Below are 18,573 nucleotides of genomic sequence, written 5' to 3' on the forward strand. Positions count from 1 at the left end.
TGAGGGCAGTCTCTGCTGACACCCATCTGGCTAAGGAGGGAGCACATAGCATCACAGTGCATCTTAGGTCCCCTCACATTTACAAACTATCTCCTTCTCCAAATGCACTCGAGGCTATCAATACTGTCCTTGGGTAAAAGGCAGAGCCAAGACATGGGGAGATGACAGACTAAAAATTTAATGAGTATTCATTGATTTTATGACTACTAGCTCTCCTCTCCTTTTTCATCTTTAATCGGCTCAACTCATTTGTTTTTCTCTGAAGCCAGAGGTGAGCCTGTCCCATCTTTCAAAAGTAATCTCTCCATCAACAAAGTCCAGTGACAACTGACCTGGGACCACTTTGGTAAATGTGGACTCCAAGAAGGAGATACTGAGACCAGAGTTGTCCCACAGCATATTGCTGTCAGATTTGGGACTTAGAAATTTCTAGAGTTTGCCCAAAGACTAGGACCTGAGTCTGCATTGTACATGGCTGTAGCTCCAAAGCCCAAAATAGCGGTTTACATATCATAGTGGGAGAACAATAAATATTTGCTAATACACTGCCTGAGCGCAAGTCTGGTGCTCAATTCTCTGAGCCTCAGTTTTTTCATCTGAAAATGGAGATGAAAAACAATGCCCAAGCCTTGCGAGGATTTAATGAGATGAGGCATGTAAGGCGCTTAGCATGGACTTGACACGTAAGAGTTCAGTGAATGGCGGATTTATGGATATAGGTGCCCAGAGAGATAGGGATGGTGTCGATAAACCTCACGTTTTGTTGTGGCTGGCAGTGGGTACTACCCTTAAGACATCTAGCCTCTGGGTTCCTTTTGTGGGCAGGGGGAAAATGGAAGGCTCCCAGAAAGAGGAAAGACAGGACTCCAGCGGAGTTCGAGGAATATGATGCGCGTCAGTAGCCAATGGCCGGGGATTCAGGTGCAGAGGCGGCGGAGGGGACTTTAGGACCCAGCGCACCGGGAGCGCGCAGTGGCCGGGGCGCGAGCGGCGCGCGAGGCGAGGGGGAGGGCGCGGCTCTCTCGCCAGCTGGGGGCCACCTAGCGCCCAGCCGCATCTCGGGGGGCGGGGCCGAGCCCCCGGGCCGCAGCGCGATTGGCGGAGGCGCGCGGGTGACGCGGCCGGCGGGCGCGAGGCCCCGCCCTCCCGCGCGCGCCCGCGGGTCGGCAGCCTCGCTCTGGCTCGCGCCGCGCCCCCGCGCCGAGTCCGCGCGTCAGTCGGTCCCGAGCGCGGCTGCGGGGCGGCGGGCTGCTGGCGGCGGAGGACGCCGGGTCCTGAGGCGGCGGTGTCCGCGGGCGTCGCGTGAGGAGGCTCGGAGCCCGGAGATTCTCGCAGCGCCATGGCCCCCATCGGCCTCAAAGCCGTGGTCGGAGAGAGTAAGTGGAGTCGGGGGCCTCCCCGCGGGCGGGGGCTGCGGCCGTCTGCGAGCAGCCGGGGCCGGACCTGCCCGCAGCGCTCCGGCCTCCGCGCCGGCTGCTTGCCCCGCCCGGCCGGGGGCTCTGGCTGGGAGGGTCCCGTTATCCCAGCGCCGCCCTCCGCCGAGGGAAGTCCCTCCCGGCCTCCTGCGGCCCGCGCCCGCTTCCCTGCTTCCCCGCTCCCCCCTTCCCGCATTCCTCCCCTTCCCCCATCCCTCCCCTCTTCACCCCATCCTTACCCTTCCTCTCACCCCATCCCTCTCCCCCCGCCCCACCCTTGTTCACCCCATCCCTCCCCTTCATCCCCACTGCTCCCCTGTTCACCCCCTCCCCTGTTCACCCCACCCCTCCATCCCTGTCCCTCCTCTGTTCACCCCACCCCTTCATCCCCCCCCCTCCCCTTCATCTCCATCCCCCTCTGTTCACCCCACCCCTCCCCTTCATCCCTATTCCTCTCCATCCCTCTCTTCTCTCTTTACCTCCATCTCCCCTTCACCCCATCTCTCCCCTCTTCACCTGCATTTCTCTCCCCTTCACCCCATCCCCGCTTCGCTCCATTCCCTCTTCCTCCCCCTTCACCCCATCCCTCCCCCCTCACCTCGCCTTTACCCCCTGCAGCCCATCACCCTCCCCTGCTCCCCCATTCTTCTTCATTCCCATTACCTTCCTCTCCTTTCCCCTCGCCCCTTCCTCTCCTTCTTTATTCCCTAAGCTCCCAGATTCCACTCCTTTTTCTGTCTCGGGTCCCTCCCTCTTTCCCACCCTCCTTCGTGAATCGTGACGAGCGATTCCTGGCCTGCGCCCTCCTCCCCCTCCTCCTCCCCGCGGAGCCCGAGCGCCGTCCCCGGCTGCGGAGACCCCCCCGCGAGCCCGGCGGCTGTTTTCCGGAGCCTTGGCTCCGCGGGGCCGAGGCCGCCTCACTCCTCCTCCCGGTCCAGGGTCGTGGCTTCAAGGGCGGGGGCTTATCAGGATCTTGAGCCCTCTCAAATCACTGGGGAGACGAGGACCGCTTTCGTGTGCGGCGGGAGGGGTGGCCCTGCCCAGCGCCGCAGTCTGCAGTCGGGGGTGCAGGACGCAGCCCTTGCTTGGCCGAACGTTTCGGGCCGCTCAGACCGCTGTTGCAGGGAGGAAATGGTTGTTTAGGGGTTTGGATGAGAGGCTCAGCGTAAATGGATTTTGAAAAATGGATGGTGGTGAGTGTCGGCTGCAGCGGAGTGAGGGCCGATGGTAATCTTAGGAAAACAGAGTCCCAGTGCTAAGATCGGTGATAGGTGTAGACATATAACACCTCTTCAGTATTTTGGCTATATCTTTAACAAAAAGTGCGTGAGGATTGCTTTGGCTTTTGCTTCCTCTTTGGAATTAAGAGAAAATTAAAACTGGGCTTTTCTCTGTAGGAGATAAGAAAGGAAATACAATAAAAATGGTGGAAATTACAGTTTCCTTTCCAACCATTGTCTATCATAGCGCGTTCTCTCTTCTCTCTCTCTTTTTTTTTTTTTTGGCTATCAAATGTTTTTGGCTCTGTAGTGTTCCTTTGGAGCATCATAACTGTCTTGTGGTACCCATTCTTTTCGTTGATGTATAGGGAATATTCCCGCCTGTTGTACAAACTTATCTGACCTATTGCATCAGAAGAAAATTGTTATAAAAACTGAATACCAAATGAGCGAGTTTTTAAAGTGCCCACTATAACACCTGCCTTCCCCAGGCAGGAAGGGCTCTAAATCACGTACCTTCTATTTTTTAAGGCCAATCAAAGTGAGTTTAGGGCTTGGAGGACCCATAGCGATCCTCGGATGTCAACACCCTCATTTTAGCCGTGGGAAAGAAATGGAGGCTCAGAGCAGTTAAATGACTTGCCAAAATCAGTGTTAATTAATTTTTAAAAACCTACTGTCCGTTTCCTTACAACATTACTAAAAAGGTAACTTCCTTTATTATTCTAGACATACGATTTCCTTCCAATACCCTTTTAAAAGAGGTGTGAAGCATGGAATGTTATGTTACATATTACATTCTTTCAAATGTTATATTCGAATAAGGGGTTTTTAAAACAAAATCCCTAAGTGTTATAGGAATCAAGTTTTAGCATCCTTTTGCCAGGACCCTTGTTCATGCAGGTAGTTCCTTAGCCCCCCCCCCCCCTTTTTTTAGAAGCAAGCATGAAGGTAAACAAACTAAACATCAATATGCAATATGGCTACAATTTCTTTTCTGAAATAAAGCAAAGCCACTGTTTACCAAAATAAAACCAAAAATACATAAAATTGGTGAATGTGTGAACAGGTTTCTGTTCCTGTAACAATTGAGTTAGGTATAAATTTTGGGGAAAAAAATATTATTGTAATTTTTTTGTCAATGACAGGTTAATTCTGGCTTTTAATTTTGGATGGGGTTTCTAGCTTTGCCTTTTTCCCCTAAAAATAAAAGTAAAATAAAGATGATTGTCTATTAGTGTGTACCAGTTTAAATGTCACCTTCACAGCCTGGTCTTCCCAATCTAAATTAACACCCCATAGTCACTGTTTACTACATTTCTTCATTTTATTTTCTTCATAGTGCTTAAGGTGATCTGAGATGATACTGTTTAGTTTGTGTTTTTTGGTACTTATTGATTGTTTCATCCACTTGAATGTTGCTTCTAGGAGAACAGGGTCTTTATCTGACATGTTCACCACTATATCCCATACCAAGTGGCTTATAGTTGGGTCAATAAATATTTATTGAATGAATGCATGTTATTAAGTATACGATGGAGAGTAAGATAGATGTAGTTTTTGGCTTCTTGTCATATCCTTCTGAGTTAAGTTTTAGAGTGGCGGTAGATACAGGCACAACAAAAGTAGAGGAGGGGGTCAACATCAGCTATTCATTCAACAAATCTTTGTTCAGAGCCTGCTAGGAACTATGGGGGAAAACAGGGACAACTAAAACATGGGACCACTCTCAAACTATTGTGACAGACACAGTCAATCCTGAGGTGCTTTCCCTGTTGCTCCTGTCACCTCTCTTACATATTTAGGGTTCGTCTTTGTGTAGGTCTTGCCCAACTAGACTGCAGGTTCCTTCAGGGGAGAGTAGGACCTCATCTTATTCTTATGTCTATTCTTAGTGGGTGAATTAGTGCTTAGTACTCAGTAAATGTTGAATGAATGACTTAAGCTTTATGTATGGTGACTCAGAGAATGTGCTCTGGAATTAGACTACCTGGGACAAAATTCTGATCCACCACTTATTAGCTGTGTGACTTTGACACATAATGGAACCTTTTTGTGTTTCAATTTCTTCCTCTATAAGATGCATAATAATAGCACCTCCCTTGTGGGGTTCTGTGAGTGTTAAATGAGGTAATGCAGCTGTAACATTTAGCACAGTTCTTGGCATATGGTAAATTCAGTAAATATTGTCATTATGAGAAGATCCACAAAGAAATTTAGTAAAAATGTTATGGGATTTTGAGGGCTGCCCCAGTGGCCTAGGGGTTAAGTTCAGTGTGCTCAGCTTAGGTGGCCCAGGTTCAGTTCCCCGGCCATGTACCTACACCACTGATCAGTGGCCATGCTTTGGCGGCGGCCCACATGCAAAATAGAGGAGGATTTGCAATGGATGTTAGCTTAGGGTGAATCTTCCTCAGCAAAAAAAAACTTTAGGAGATTTCGAGAAGAGATAGACTACCTCTGTCCTGTGGGGCCAGGGTTTGAGGGGAGAAAGCAGAGTCTCAGATAAACTTCTTGAAAGAAGTGCAAATGAACTAGAAAATGGAAGAATCAACCCGAAGAACATGTGGACAATTTGTAATCTGACCCAACTTCTATTTCCAGTTCTACTCATTTCTTTACTTTTTTTGTTTATGTTTTTTCCATAAAATGTAGGTTTTTTCTGCTATTTTGAACAGGGATTGTAAGAGAAGGGAGAATTTCATTTTTTTGGTGGCGTCTTATATCTATTTTATATTAATAGGTGATGTTTCAATTATGCAAATCCATGTTATATCCAGAGCTTACTCCTGTTCAGTGAAGTTTTGTCAGTGTGTTACAAAGATGCAAGGATTACAAAATACACTGTTTTTCCTGTTTCCTAGCTGTTAGCAATTACTCCTCATGCTCGTTTATAAGAATCACATTCTTTTGGAAAAAAATGTAGTTTCAATTTGTACATTAAACTTATACCTTTTTCAGACAGGGTCGTGAGTCATGGGATGTGTCAGAAGTTGAGAAGACTCTGGATAGAAGCAGTCTTTGTTCATTCTTGCAGTTTTTTTTTTTATTAGAAACTTTAGCATACAAATAACCTAAGTATATTTTGAAATATATTAAATACATGTTGCAGTATTTCCATTCTTAAAATTCAGGTGTAATTTGCATACAGTAAAATTCACCCTTTTTAGTGAATTGTTCTTCAGATTTCACTCATTCCATACAGTCACGTAACCACCACCGTAATCAAAATACAGAACAGCGTCATCACCCATTAGATTCTTGTGCTGCCCCTTTGTGGTCAATTCCTCCTCCCACCCCCCGCTCCTGGCAACTACTGAATTGTTTTCTGGCCCTACAGTTTTGCCTTTTCCCAAACGTCATATCAGTGGAATCCTATAGTGTGTAGCTTTTTTAATATGATTTCTCTAACTTAGCCTAATGCTTTGAGAGTCCTCTATATTGCACGTATCTGTCATTTGTCCCTTCCCATTGCTGACTGCTGTTCTGATGGATGGATGTCCTTACAGTTTATCCATTCACCAGCTGAAGGACGTTTGAGTTGTTTGCACTTTAGGGCAATTATGAATAAAGCTTCTATAAGTTCTCACACACAGGTTTTTGTGTGAACATATCACTTAGATATGCAGATACCTAGGAGTGGGATTAATGGGTCGTATGACAAGTGTATGTTTAACTTTATAAGAAGTTGTCAAATTGTTTTCCAAAGTGGCTATACCATTTTACATTCCTGCCAGCAATGCGTGAGAATTCTCATCCTTGTCAGCACTTAGTATTGTCAGTTTTTAAAATTTTAGCAATTCTGATAGATAGTAGTATGTCATAGTTTTAATTTACGTTTTCCTAATGTAATCCTTAATGGTATTAGGCATTTTTTCATGTATTTTTTGCCATCTGTCTATGTTCTTTGGTGACATGTCCAAATATTTTGCACATTTTTTATTGGGTGGTTTGTTTTCTTATTATTGAGTTTTGAGAGGTCTTTATATATTTTGAGTACAAGTCCTTTATCAAATATAGGGTTTCCGAATATTTTCTTACAGTTTGTGGCTTGTCTTTTCATTTTATTAAAAGTATTTTTCAAAGAGCAGAGGCTCTTAATTTTTATAAAGTCCAAGTTATCAATATTTTATGGATTGTGCTTTTAGTTCCCTATATATGAAATCTTTGCCTAACCCAAGTTCAAAAAGATTTTCTATGTTATGTTTTTTCTGTGTTTTCTTCTGTAAGTTTTATAATTTTAGGTTTTACGTTTAGTCTCTGATCCATTTTGAGTTAATTTTTGTATGTAGTGTGAATTATGGTCCATTTGTTCATGTGTGAGTGTGTGAATGTCCAGTTGTTCCAGTACCATTTATTAAAAGACTGTTCTTTCTTTTCCATTGAATTGTCTGTTCTTTGTCGAAGATGAGTTAACCATATATGGGTGGGTCTATTTCTAGATTCCCTGCTGTGTTTCACTGATCTATATGGGTGCTTCTGCCAACACCCACTCTGCCTCAATTCCTGTAGCTTTAAAGTAAGACTGGAAACCAGGTATTGTGAGTCCTCCAACTTTGTTGTTCTTTTTCAAAATTCTTTTGATTCTTTTGGTTCATTTGCTTTTCTATATAAATTTTAGAATCAGCTTGTCAATTTCTGTTTAAAAAATGCTTCTGGAATTTTTATTAGAATTGTATTGAATCTATAGATCAGTTTGGGGAGATCTTGACATTTTAACAAATTTACTTCTAATATTTTAGTTTCTTTGCTGTATTGCAGTGTGAAAATCATGATTCTTAGCTTCACAAATAAGGGAACAACCCACTGATAAGGAGAATTGCACATAGTTTAGCAAGGTCACAGGATACAAGGTCAATGTGCAAAAATCAATTGTATTTCTGTATACTAGCAATGAACAATTTGAAATTCAAATTTAAAGTAGTACCATTTACAGTAGAACAAAAACCCCACAAAATACTATAAACCCAATGGAATATGTTCTACATCTGTATGCTGAAAGTTGCAAAGCACTGATGAAAGAAATCAAAGATGGCTTAAATAATGGAGAGATATACTATGTTCATGGATTGAAAAAATTTGTTATGTTTATCTATTTATTTTTAAGACGTGTTTCCAATTCTCTTGGGTAGATGCCTAGGAATAGAATTGCTGGGTCATGTGGTAACTCTATATTTAATTTTTTGAGGAGCTGCCAAACTGATTCCAAAATGGCTGCACCATTTTACACTCTTACCAGAAGTGTATGAGGCTTCCAATTTTATAGCATCCTTCTCAACACTTGTTATTATCTGTCTTTTTTTGTTATAGCCATCCTAGTGGGTGTGACTTTAAGTTAAATTTGCATAATTTAAAAAATATCTTCTGCATCAGTAGTTGAGATCTCTTTTCTCATTCTACCCTTTTTAAAATTATTTTTATGGAAGTACTTTCTAGATACATATCTTTTTTTTCTTTAAAGATTTTATTTTTCCTTTTTCTCCCCAAAGCCCCCTGGTACATAGTTGTATATTTTTAGTTGTGGGTCCCTCTGGTTGTGGCATGTGGGATACCACCTTAGCATGGCTTGATGAGTGGTGCCATGTCCATGCCCAGGATCCGAACCGGTGAAACCCTGGGCCACTGGAGCGGAGCGCATGAACTTAACCACTCGGCCACGGGGCCAGCCCCTATACTTATCTATTTTTGACTGTCTTTAAAAAAGATAGTTTCTTCTATGTTGTGTGTGTGTGTTCTTATTCTAATTTTTTGAATTAGTGCTTAATTTTTTTTCCTAATACAAGTATCTAAGGATTGAGTTTTCATCTGAGTACAGCTTTGGTTGAATCTCATAGGTTTTCTCCCCACCCCCCTCCATAGTTTTTAATATGTAGTATTGCCATTTATTTCTAAATATAGTCTTCCTTTGTTTTGAACTAGATGTCACTCGTGATGGGGTGATAAATAGTTTGAATTGGGGCAGAATTTCCAAGGAGGTGGTTTGGGACTCGGCTGTCATCCATGTGTTGCCCATCAGGTGTAAGAGAGCATACGTCTGCCACAGGATCCAAAGAGGGTTTTTTGAATGTGCACTGAAGGATTTCTCTCTGGCTTTTTTGGCACGCAGCACCTCTTAGATAAACAGGTGTTTGGCAGCTAATGAAGTATCTTTTCTTTAGTGGAGTAGTCAGGCCAAATTTTAGATTTACCACTGGCAACTCAGCAGCCATAAATTTTGAACCTGGTCCTGTGGCTTAGCTGTGAGAAGTGCTTGGAGAATCCCCAACTCTCTCCTCATATTGGATTGCTTCCCTCAGTGGCTTCTTTGCAGGGCTGTTGCTAGAGCTAAAGTTAGGATGAAGTATCTGACTTCAGTTTGGTTTCAGCAAGTATGAGTTTTACTTACTTTTTCCCCCCATGCTTTTTTTTTTTAATCAGAAGCAGTGTTGGGTAGTGGAAAAAGGTTCTGAACTAGAAGTCAGAACATCCAGCTGACAGTCCCAGTTCTAACACTGGCTGGCCGGGACGTGTTATTTACCCTCTTTTCAAATTGGGAATTCTAATACCAGCATCACAGAATTCTTTTAAGGCTCCCATTAAATAATATACCAAAAAAAGTGCTTGGAAAACAACAAAGAGTCACCCTAAGGGGTTATTATATTTTACAGGTCTAATTACAGAAATTGGTTTATCTGCTCAAGGTTACTGAATAAGTCATTGGAAGAGTTAGGGAAATGAATTACTCATACTTTTGATAGACACCTGATCTAGGAATCACTAGGCAGCAGCCGGCTGTGGCCCACTCTGATGCCCTTGGGAAAAGTTTGCATTGGTTAAAACAGCAATTTGCTTCTGATCTACACTGATCTGATCTTAATATACGTCTCTGGGGCTTCAAAGCAAGAGTAACTACTGATGGCTCAAATTGCAAGTTCTCACTGGACAGATTTCCAGTATTTCTTTCTTTCTGTTTCTTGTGTGTCACCGATATTTCACTTTAAATGTTTACTAAATATTTGGCCTAGGAGCTGGCCTTGTGAAGTGAGTGAGATAGTAAATATCATACTAGGAAAGCGTATCTTACTCTTGGGAACAAAAATATTTAGAGAGAGATGAAGAAAAGTAGAGGGAAAAAAACAAATTAAAAAAAAATCATTGGAGGGGGCCGGCCCTGTGGCCCAGTGCTTAAGTTTGCGTGCTCTGCTTAGGCAGCCGAGGGTTCTGCCAGTTCGGATCCTGGGCGCAAACATGGCACCGCTCATCAAGCCACGCTGAGGCAGCGTCCCACATGCTACAACTAAAAGGACCCTCAACTCAAAATACACAACTATGTACCAGGGGGCTCTGGGGAGAAAAAGGAAAAATAAAATCTTAAAAAAAAAAAAGTCACTGGAGCCTCACTGTGAAGATACAGACTTGAGCCAGAGTCTCCAGCAGTCACTCCTGCGGGATTCAGACAGGCCGTGGTAATACCTCAGGGTAAGTGCCCTGAGAGGGACAGTACGGTGTGGTGATATTGGAGCATGTAGGGGAGCCCCCAACAAGGCCTGGGGGATGAGGGAGGCAGAGGGAGACCTGGACGATGAGGAGGAGTTAGCCAGGACAAGGCTGGCATTGTGGGGCCTGGGGGAGAGCAACTCAAGTAGCAGAATGTCCGGGCTTGGCAAGAAAATGAGAAAGGTTCACCTGGCTGGAGCTGGCAGCAAGAGAGTGTGCAGAGAGAAGTTGGAGAGGTGCTTGGGGCTTTCCTATCCTCGTGAAGGACTTTTATCTTTATTCCAGGAGCGGTGGGATGCCACCGAAGGTTTTCATTCACAGAGAGACATGGTTAGAATTTAGTCTAGAAAAATCTCTGGTTGCTGTGTGGAGAGTGGACATCAGGGAGTGCGACTGAGGGCAGAAGGTTCAGTTAGGAAGCTACTGTGGTGGTTCAGGTGATGAGAATGGGGATCTGGCAGGGATGGAGAAGTAGCAGCAGGTGGAGAGGAGATTGACTTGAAGGAGTCTTCGGAGGTAGAAGTGTCCGGTCATGGTGATGGATTGGGTGTGGAGGAGGAGGAGGAGGAGGAGGAGGAGGAGAAAGATTTGGGAAAGATGCCGAGTTTTCTGGCTTGGGCAGCCAATTGGAAGTTCATGGCGTTCACTAAGAATATGAAAGAAGGAGAAGAAAGGTTTGCCGAGAAGCATTTGCTTTTGCAGGCATTGTCTTTTAGGTGCCTGTGGACTGCCTAAGGGGAGACAGCTAGTGGGCAGTGGGTAGACGTGCTGAAGGTCAGGGCTGGAGATTTTGGTTGGGGCGTCACCAGGCCATTGAAGATGTGGGTGTGGGTCAGATCACACAGGAGAAGGTGTAGGGTGAGACCAGGGCCTGGGTTCATGCCCGAGGGACACTGACGGGCTGGGCACAGCAAGAGTACCCGGCAGATTGGAGAGTTAGAGACAAGAATGTGAATCTGGCAGAGCAGTGTCTGCAATTCTGTGACTTCCAGGGCCCACCCTAAGGCAGACCTGGAGAGAGCTGGAGCTGGCCACTGGGAGGCTTCACGTGGAAATGGGCGTCCACCCTCCGGATGGGGAGGCTCGGCGGTTGGAAGCTTTTCAGGAGTTTTCCCTCTGTGCTGTTTCCCCTGTGTCTTAAAGTCGGCCTTTGCCTGTGTGAACTTCATTGTTCAGGGTTGTTCCGAGGAGGAGAAGAGGAAATGGTAGTAGTCAGTCAAAATGCAAAGCTCTGAGGATTTGGGTTTTATGCTGTGTCGAGATGCCATTGCACTGTAGAGTCTTGGCTCTGGGAAGGATCTTAGAAGCATCTAGTCCAGACTCTCACCCAGAGCAGGAAGTGAGATTGTACTAGGCTGTTCGATGAATAACAGCTGTTAGCAGATTTTTTTCCTTCTCTGTGGCTATTGGGGACAGACAGTATTATTTTCATGTTCCATGCCAGCGTAGATTCACAAGTATAAACTCCTAGGAGTGTTACAACAGTGAGGGCAGAAAGCCACTTATACTGTGCTTAGCTATGGCTGAGGACTTCCCAGTTGATTCTAATCCAGTCGCAGATGCTCTTCATGAACTTTCTTTAATGGCGTCCGAACGAAGCTGCTTCTGTTTGGCAGCTGAGGGGAAAGGCAGACCTGTTGGGTTAGATGGGTTTCACAGCCCCCACACTGGGAGTGACGGGCTGAAGCCAGCCCCACAGCTCCTCTGCTCTCAGAGTTTCTTTTTCCTTCTTCTTGAGCATCGGTACAGCTGCAAGGGGAAGGAGAGGCCTTTGCCTGGTCTCTGGACACATTGATATTGTTGGTGCCAATTGCTAGGGATTTGAGGAAAATAAAACGTTGGAACTGAGAAGAGTCTCCGTCCGCTCTGTGTTAATTTCACGCTGTAGGCCTTCAGCAGCAGACTACTGTGAGGCAGACCCCTGAAAAGGTACTCTGTCTAGGGGGCCGACCCTGTGGCCGAGTGGTTAAGTTTGTGCTCTCCGCTTTGGCGGCCCAGGGTTTTGCAGGTTTGGATCCTGGGCACGGAGATGGCACCGCTCATCAAGCCATGCCTAGGCAGTGTCCCACATAGCATAACTAGAAGGACCTACAACCAGAATGTACAACTATGTACTGAGGGGTTTTGAGGAGAAGAAGAAGGGGAAAAAAAAAGGATTGGCAAGAGATATTAGCTCAGGTGGCAATCTTTAAGGAAAAAAATTAGTCTACAGACCTCATCAGTTTTGGGTAAAAGTGTTTCCCTGGGATTTTAAGATGAGGCAATCACATGGTCGCTGAAAGTTTAGCAGCATGCTTTCCCTCGGATAATCTTAGGGTGGGTTGAACTTTACTTACTTTGAACTTTGCTGTTTTGGTTATGTGTCGGGATCCTTCTCTCTCTCTCCCCCGCCCCTCCTTCTTCTCTCTCCCTCTCCTATTTATCCTGTAAGGAACTTTGAATTCAAGTTGGAGTAATAAGCTTTTTTGGGCTTTGACTGAGACTGAATGCTCTGGTCAGTTTCTCATAGAGTGGTAATACTCATTCTTTCCCTGCCTCTAATCTCTTATTAAGAAAAATTTTCAACATACTGAAAAGTTGAAAAAATAGTATAATGATCACCTACCTACCTTCTACCTAGATTTAACAATTGTTAAATTAACTTGCTATCTTTGTTTTTATTCTCTCTATAAATACTTTTTACTAAAGAATTAGTGTAAGGGGTTAGACATTGCAGAAGAAAAGATTAGTGAACTTGAAGACACAGCAATAGAAATAATCCAAAGTGAAACAGAAAAAAACGACAGGGAAAAAAACCCAAGAAAGCATCAGTGAGCTGTGGGACAACTTCAAGGAGCTTAATATATGTATATGATTGGAGACCCCCAAAGGGGAGAAGAATGAGAGGAGTCAGAAAAAATATTTGAAGAAATATTGGCTGACCATTTTCCAAATTTGATGAAAACTGTGAATTCATAGATCCAAGAAGTTCAATGCACCCCAAGCATCAGTAACATTAAGAAATCTACACCAAGGCACCTTATAACCAAATTGCTTCAAAGCAGTGATGAAAAGAAAAGACACACTATGTACAAAACAGAGAGAAAGAAAGCAGCAGATTTCTTGTCAGAAACAATGTAAGCTAGAAGGCAGTAGAGCAATTTCTTTAAAAGACTGAAAGATACAAAATATTAACCTGGAATTCTACGTCCAGAGAATATTTCCTGCAGTAACAAAGCACGGTAAACACTTTCAGACGTTAAAAAGAAGGTTGAAAGAATTTATCACCAGCAGACCTGCACTACATGAAATGATACCACAGGGAAACCTGGGTCAACACAACGGAATGAAGAGCCGTGGAGATGGTAACAGTGTGGATAAATATAAAGCCACGTGGCTGCAGACACGGTTGTCTTCCCTCCAGGGTGCCACCATTACCCTGGACTTCCATTCACTGTCCTCCTGGGGATTTTCCACCCTTCTTGTTTGGAATTGTCCTGTCTCCTGTATTTCATGTCGTCCTTTCATGTTGGTTTACACTCTCCTGTTTAGGTGGAGCTCGTCTCCCAGGAGCTTCTGGGAAAAGGGAGGTAATCTTATTGCCTCAGACCTTGCCTGTCTGAAAATAATCTCTTTTACTCTTATACTTGATTGACAGTTTGGAGGGGCATAGAATTCTACATTAGAAATTATTTTCCTTCAGAATTTTGAAGACTTTGCTCCACTGTTGTCTTGTTTCCAGTGTTGTCTTTGAGATGTTTGAAGCCATTTGATTCCTGATCCTTTGTATATGTCCCATACCTTCCTCCCTGAAGCTTTCACTGTCCTCAGCATTCTGGACTTTCCTAGTGACTGGCCTTGGTGTTTGTCTGTTCTTATCCATTGTGCTAGACCAGGGTCAGGAAACTTTTTCTGTAAAGGGCCACATAGTAAATACTTTAGGTTTTGTACTGCATATGGTCTCTGCCACATCATCTTCTTTTTTTTCCCCCACTCCTTTAAAAGTTTTAAAAGCCATTCTTAGCTTAAGGTCTGTACAAAAACAGGCTGCAGGCTGAATTTGGCCCACAGCCACGGTTTGGTGACCCCTGTGCTGGACATTCAGTGACCCTTTCAGTCTGGCAACTTACGCTACTTACTTCTGGAAACATTTCTTAAATGATTTCCTTAGTGTTTTTCTCTCCTGATTTTCTCTTTATGGAATTCCTGCTTCGATGCTGAATCTCTCGGACTGGTCCTCTAGTTTTCTTATCTTTTCTCTCCAATTATTAATCTCTTTGCTTTTTTGCTGTGTTTTCTGGGAGTTGTCCTCAAAACTTTACCTTCCAGTCCTTCTATTTGATTTTAAATTTCTGCTGTTCTTTAAACATTTCTCTATTCGTTTAAATGTTCTTTAAACATTTCCAATAGCTCTTTTTAATTTTCTTTTTTACAGCCCCCATTCTTGTTTCATGGGTGTGGTATCTTCTGTGTCTCTCTCTTTTTACAAAGACATGTTTTAAATCTCTACATAGTCTGTGTCTTCCAGGTTTTGTTGCTGTTGTTTTGTTTGTTTTAGTCTGTTTCCCATGTAGGAGCCTTCCTTGGATGTGTAGCAAACAGTGGTGTCTGCTTGTGGTGAAGAATGAGAGACGACGTGCTGATTGGGAGCTCTGAGCTGGTGGGCTGTTCGTTGCGGGAATCCGCAATGTCAGTATCTTTAGATTTTTCTTCTTGGGCTCAGATTCCCCAGAGAAGTCTCTGTCTGTCTCCTGCCTGCGAGATAAAGGTCTGGCTGCACCAGTTCTGGGAGCTGAGTGGATGAAGAGGGCCAGGGGTATGGAGGGTAGTTCCCAACAATCTGTACATGTGGTCAGATAGTCCCTCTCTTTCGCTATTGGACTCATGTTCTGAACTGTACCTTGGGTCCCCCAGTCCAGGGACACCCTACACTCTCTGAGAGGAAGCTTTCAGTGTTCTGCCATGTTGGGAAAAGGTCAGTCACCCGGTGATGGGAAGCGGTAGAAGGGACCTGGGATGTAACTGCTTCTCAGATACTTTTCTACCAACGTGCCCTCTCCTCGCTCCCATTCTTTTGAGTTCCCGAGGTACCTCGTGCTGCCGGTTCCTGAAACTGTTGAGGATTCTTCTGTGTACATCTGGTTGGTTTTCAGTATTCCCTACTGCTTCCACTTCAGATGGATTCCGCTTTCTTAGGCCTGCTAAGTCAGTTATCACACATCTGTTGTAGAAAACAGACCACAGACTCAGAATTCAAAAATAAGATTTTGTCATTCATAAGAGCTGCATCCTAGGAAGGAAGGAGGGGAGTGGCCAGTAACGAGAGGCTGGGGACCGCCACACCCTGTTTTCTTAAGGCAGCAAAATGACTGGTTCGTTTGGCAGCTTTTTTTCCTTTCTTGCTGTGAGAAGAATGAAAATAGTCTTCTAGAGTTCTGGGGCTAATTGTCTGGGCAGCTAGTAAAAGCCTGACTAAACAGAGATAGGTTAAAAAAAATATTTGGGACACCCCAAATCCTGAAATACCACTCTGAATTAGCTCATTACCTCGCTCTGAAGCAGGAAATCAAGTTAAGCCTAAGGTCATTTCTTCTGATATTGGGTATCGCCTCCCAGACCCCAATATACATCCTCAGTGGAGTGGTCTTTGGTGTAGAACTTTTTAGTAAATTATACGATTTGGAGAGACAAACTTCACAGCGGGTTCTCCACCACCCACTCATCCCCTAGCTTAAGGCTGGACAAAGACCATCATCGCAACACAGCCATTTCATATTCTGGGAGCAACATTCAGATGATGCCTGGGTAAATGGGGAGGGGCAAAGAGAGCCACCTACACGTTTCTGATACAAGTAGATGGCCAGAGAGAATGCCTCTGGTCTCGGTGATCTAGCAGAAAAGCAAAGCAAATCTACATGGCAGCTTTGTAGAAGTTTGATAAGGAAAAATGTCAGACACATGGCATAAAGAATCAGGTAAAGAATTTATCCAGGGGCCGGCCCCCTGGCTGAGTGGCTGAGGTTCACGCACTCTACTTCAGCGGCCCAGGGTTTCGCTGGTTCAGATCCTGGTTGCGGGCATGGCGCCGCTCATCAGGCCATGGTGAGGGGGCGTCCCACATGCCACAAGTAGAAGGACCCAAAATTAAAATATACAAATATGTACCGGGGCGATTTGGAAAGAAAAAGCAGAAAAAAAATAAAAAGAATTTATCCTGGAAGAAGACCAGTCCAGAGAAAACAATCCAAATCACTCTCAAACAAAAATGATGAACCGAGAGCTCAAATGTGGGGTGACGTGAAATAACAGAGTGACGTGGCACTCCAGTTAGTGGGCCAAGGAAATGGGAAATAAAAAATAATAGCGTTGCAGAACAAATAAACCAATTTTAAAACATAAGAAGCAGAATCTTTTCTAAAGAAGATGGAAGACAGACTTGAGAAAACCACGTACTCTGCATACTTAGTGAAAGTGCAAACAACCATTTCTTTTGGATTTTCAACATTTCTTCTCTTCTTGGAGCCCCACCTTCTTCCGGTGCTGGATCCTGAGCCCAGACCCCGACAGGATGTTTCCTTTTCCTGGTATCTTATTGTACCAGTTGCATGGATTTGGGAAAAGGAAGCACAGCCCTCCTGAATTTGGACCTTTGTGTGTGTGTGTGTGTGTGTGGTGGTGGGGAGGCATTTCCTGCCTTCTGGAAGCTTCTCTGGGGCTTTTGTGTCAGTTTGACATCTCTAGAATGGCTCTATTGAAGTTTCCAGAGGGAGCTTGAGCTTGTGGCCTTGTCATGCTGTGTGAGACTAACCGTTTTTTAAATATCTCAGACCTGAAGAGCTGAAGCAGGTTAAATCTTAGAGCAGAACCGATTGGGCTGATCAGAGTCTTGGGCCTGAAAATAAGATGATTTCTGCCACCACTATTGTGGACAAGTCACTTAATTTCTCTCGTGTTCAGTTTCTTTATAGAACGGACTAGATCAGGGTTTCTTAACCTCAGCACTGTTGACATTTGGGGTATGAGCCTGTGCATTGTAGGATGCTTAGCAGCATCCCTGGCCTCTCCCCACTAGATGCCCATAGCACCCTCTGATCTTAACAATCAAATATGTCTCCAGGGGCTGGCCCGATGGCATAGTGGTTAAGTTTGCTTACTCTGTTTCGGCAGCCTGGGGTTCACAGATTTGGACCCCGGACACAGACCTACGCACTGTTCATCAAGCCATGCTATGGCACGTGTCCCACATACAAGTAGAGGAAGATCAGCACAGATGTTAGCTCGGTGACAGTCTTCCTCAAGCAAAAAGAGGAAGATCGGCAACAGATGTTAGTGAGGGCCAGTCTTCCTCACCAAAAGAAAAAAGAAAGAAAAAAAAGATGTCTCCAGACATTGCTCAATGTCCCCTGGGGGGCAATATCACTCCCCATTGAGAACCACTGAGCTAAATGATCTTTGTGTCCTGTCTGCTCTGGGTTTCTGGAATTATATGAAACATTCTTTCTGCTCTTTCCAGAGTGTATTTTCCTTAATCCTTTAGTCCTTAGGGAAACTCCCACGTAAGTCAAGAAATGTGATTTGGAGCCATTAAATACCGCATCTACCAATTTAAGATACTGGCTGCATCTTGGGTTCCTGCCGAGATCAAATAGATGCCTATGCTCAGTGCCTGCGGTTCAGGGAGGATTTCCTGCAGTCATCGGACAGTCTCCCAGGAGGAAGACAAGCCTTTGTGCAGCGAAACGGATACAGGCTGGCAGGCCAAGTGGGGCGTTACAGATGAGGTCTGCTGTTGTCACTAATGTATGAGGGCAGTATGTTTTCTTTTCTTTTTTTCTTTTTGTTTCTTTAGCAAATGTGAAATGCTTCCCCAATAACTGCAGGTTTATCATGATCTCGTGTAAAATGGCCCACATTCTTGAGCCCTTCCTTTTAAAAATGTCCGATTCAACAGTGCTTATGAGGTAATAGTAGTACTTTCTGTCCTGGAAGATTAATTGCCATTTCACCATTTTTTGTCCTTGTTTAGTCTTTTTGCTTCAAAATATTAATGTAACTAAGTAGTATTTGCTACTATAAGCTATTGATTTTAAGAAGATATAAATTGTTTGGGTTTCCATTTTTTGATTGATTTTTCTATTTGTGTGTATTTGGTAACTTTGCAGCTCCTTTTATCCAAGGAACATGATGTTTTAGGCAAGCTCAGGAGGAAGAAAATCACTCTCCTTTGCACCGGGGTGAGGAGGCCGCAGCCCCAGTTCTCGGGAACTCCTATTTCTAATCTTTTTGTCCCCAGTTTGAGATTCCCTTTCTGCTAATCCAAGTTCCAAGGTCCATGAGGCTTTGCTCTAGACTTTCTAGCTCCTGAAGCTTTTGTCTCTAAACCTTATGAAAAAGTCAGGAAAATAAGATTGAAAATGAAGACTTCCTGTGAAAGAGAGTGTGAATAATCATTTCTGTAACTCTGTCTGGTGTCCTTATGTGTC

General features: G+C 44.3%; 1 protein-coding gene across 4 annotated transcripts in view; it reads left to right on the forward strand.

Annotated features, from left to right (window-relative positions):
• The first annotated feature begins 1,154 nt into the window (after window positions 1-1,154).
• STXBP1 (syntaxin binding protein 1) overlaps window positions 1,155-18,573 on the forward strand; it is a 64,787-nt gene continuing 47,368 nt past the window's right edge. For 3 of the 4 annotated variants that reach the window (XM_046670528.1, XM_046670519.1, XM_046670538.1), the window contains exon 1: window positions 1,156-1,376. In XM_046670528.1, the coding sequence (XP_046526484.1) occupies window positions 1,340-1,376 (37 nt within the window). In that variant the 5' untranslated portion in view covers window positions 1,156-1,339. Of the gene's footprint in view, window positions 1,377-18,573 lie in introns of all 4 variants that reach the window. The other variant, XM_046670510.1, reaches the window with a different exon arrangement.

The sequence above is a fragment of the Equus quagga genome, chromosome 1, assembly GCF_021613505.1.
Source record: "Equus quagga isolate Etosha38 chromosome 1, UCLA_HA_Equagga_1.0, whole genome shotgun sequence".
NCBI lineage: Eukaryota > Metazoa > Chordata > Mammalia > Perissodactyla > Equidae > Equus > Equus quagga.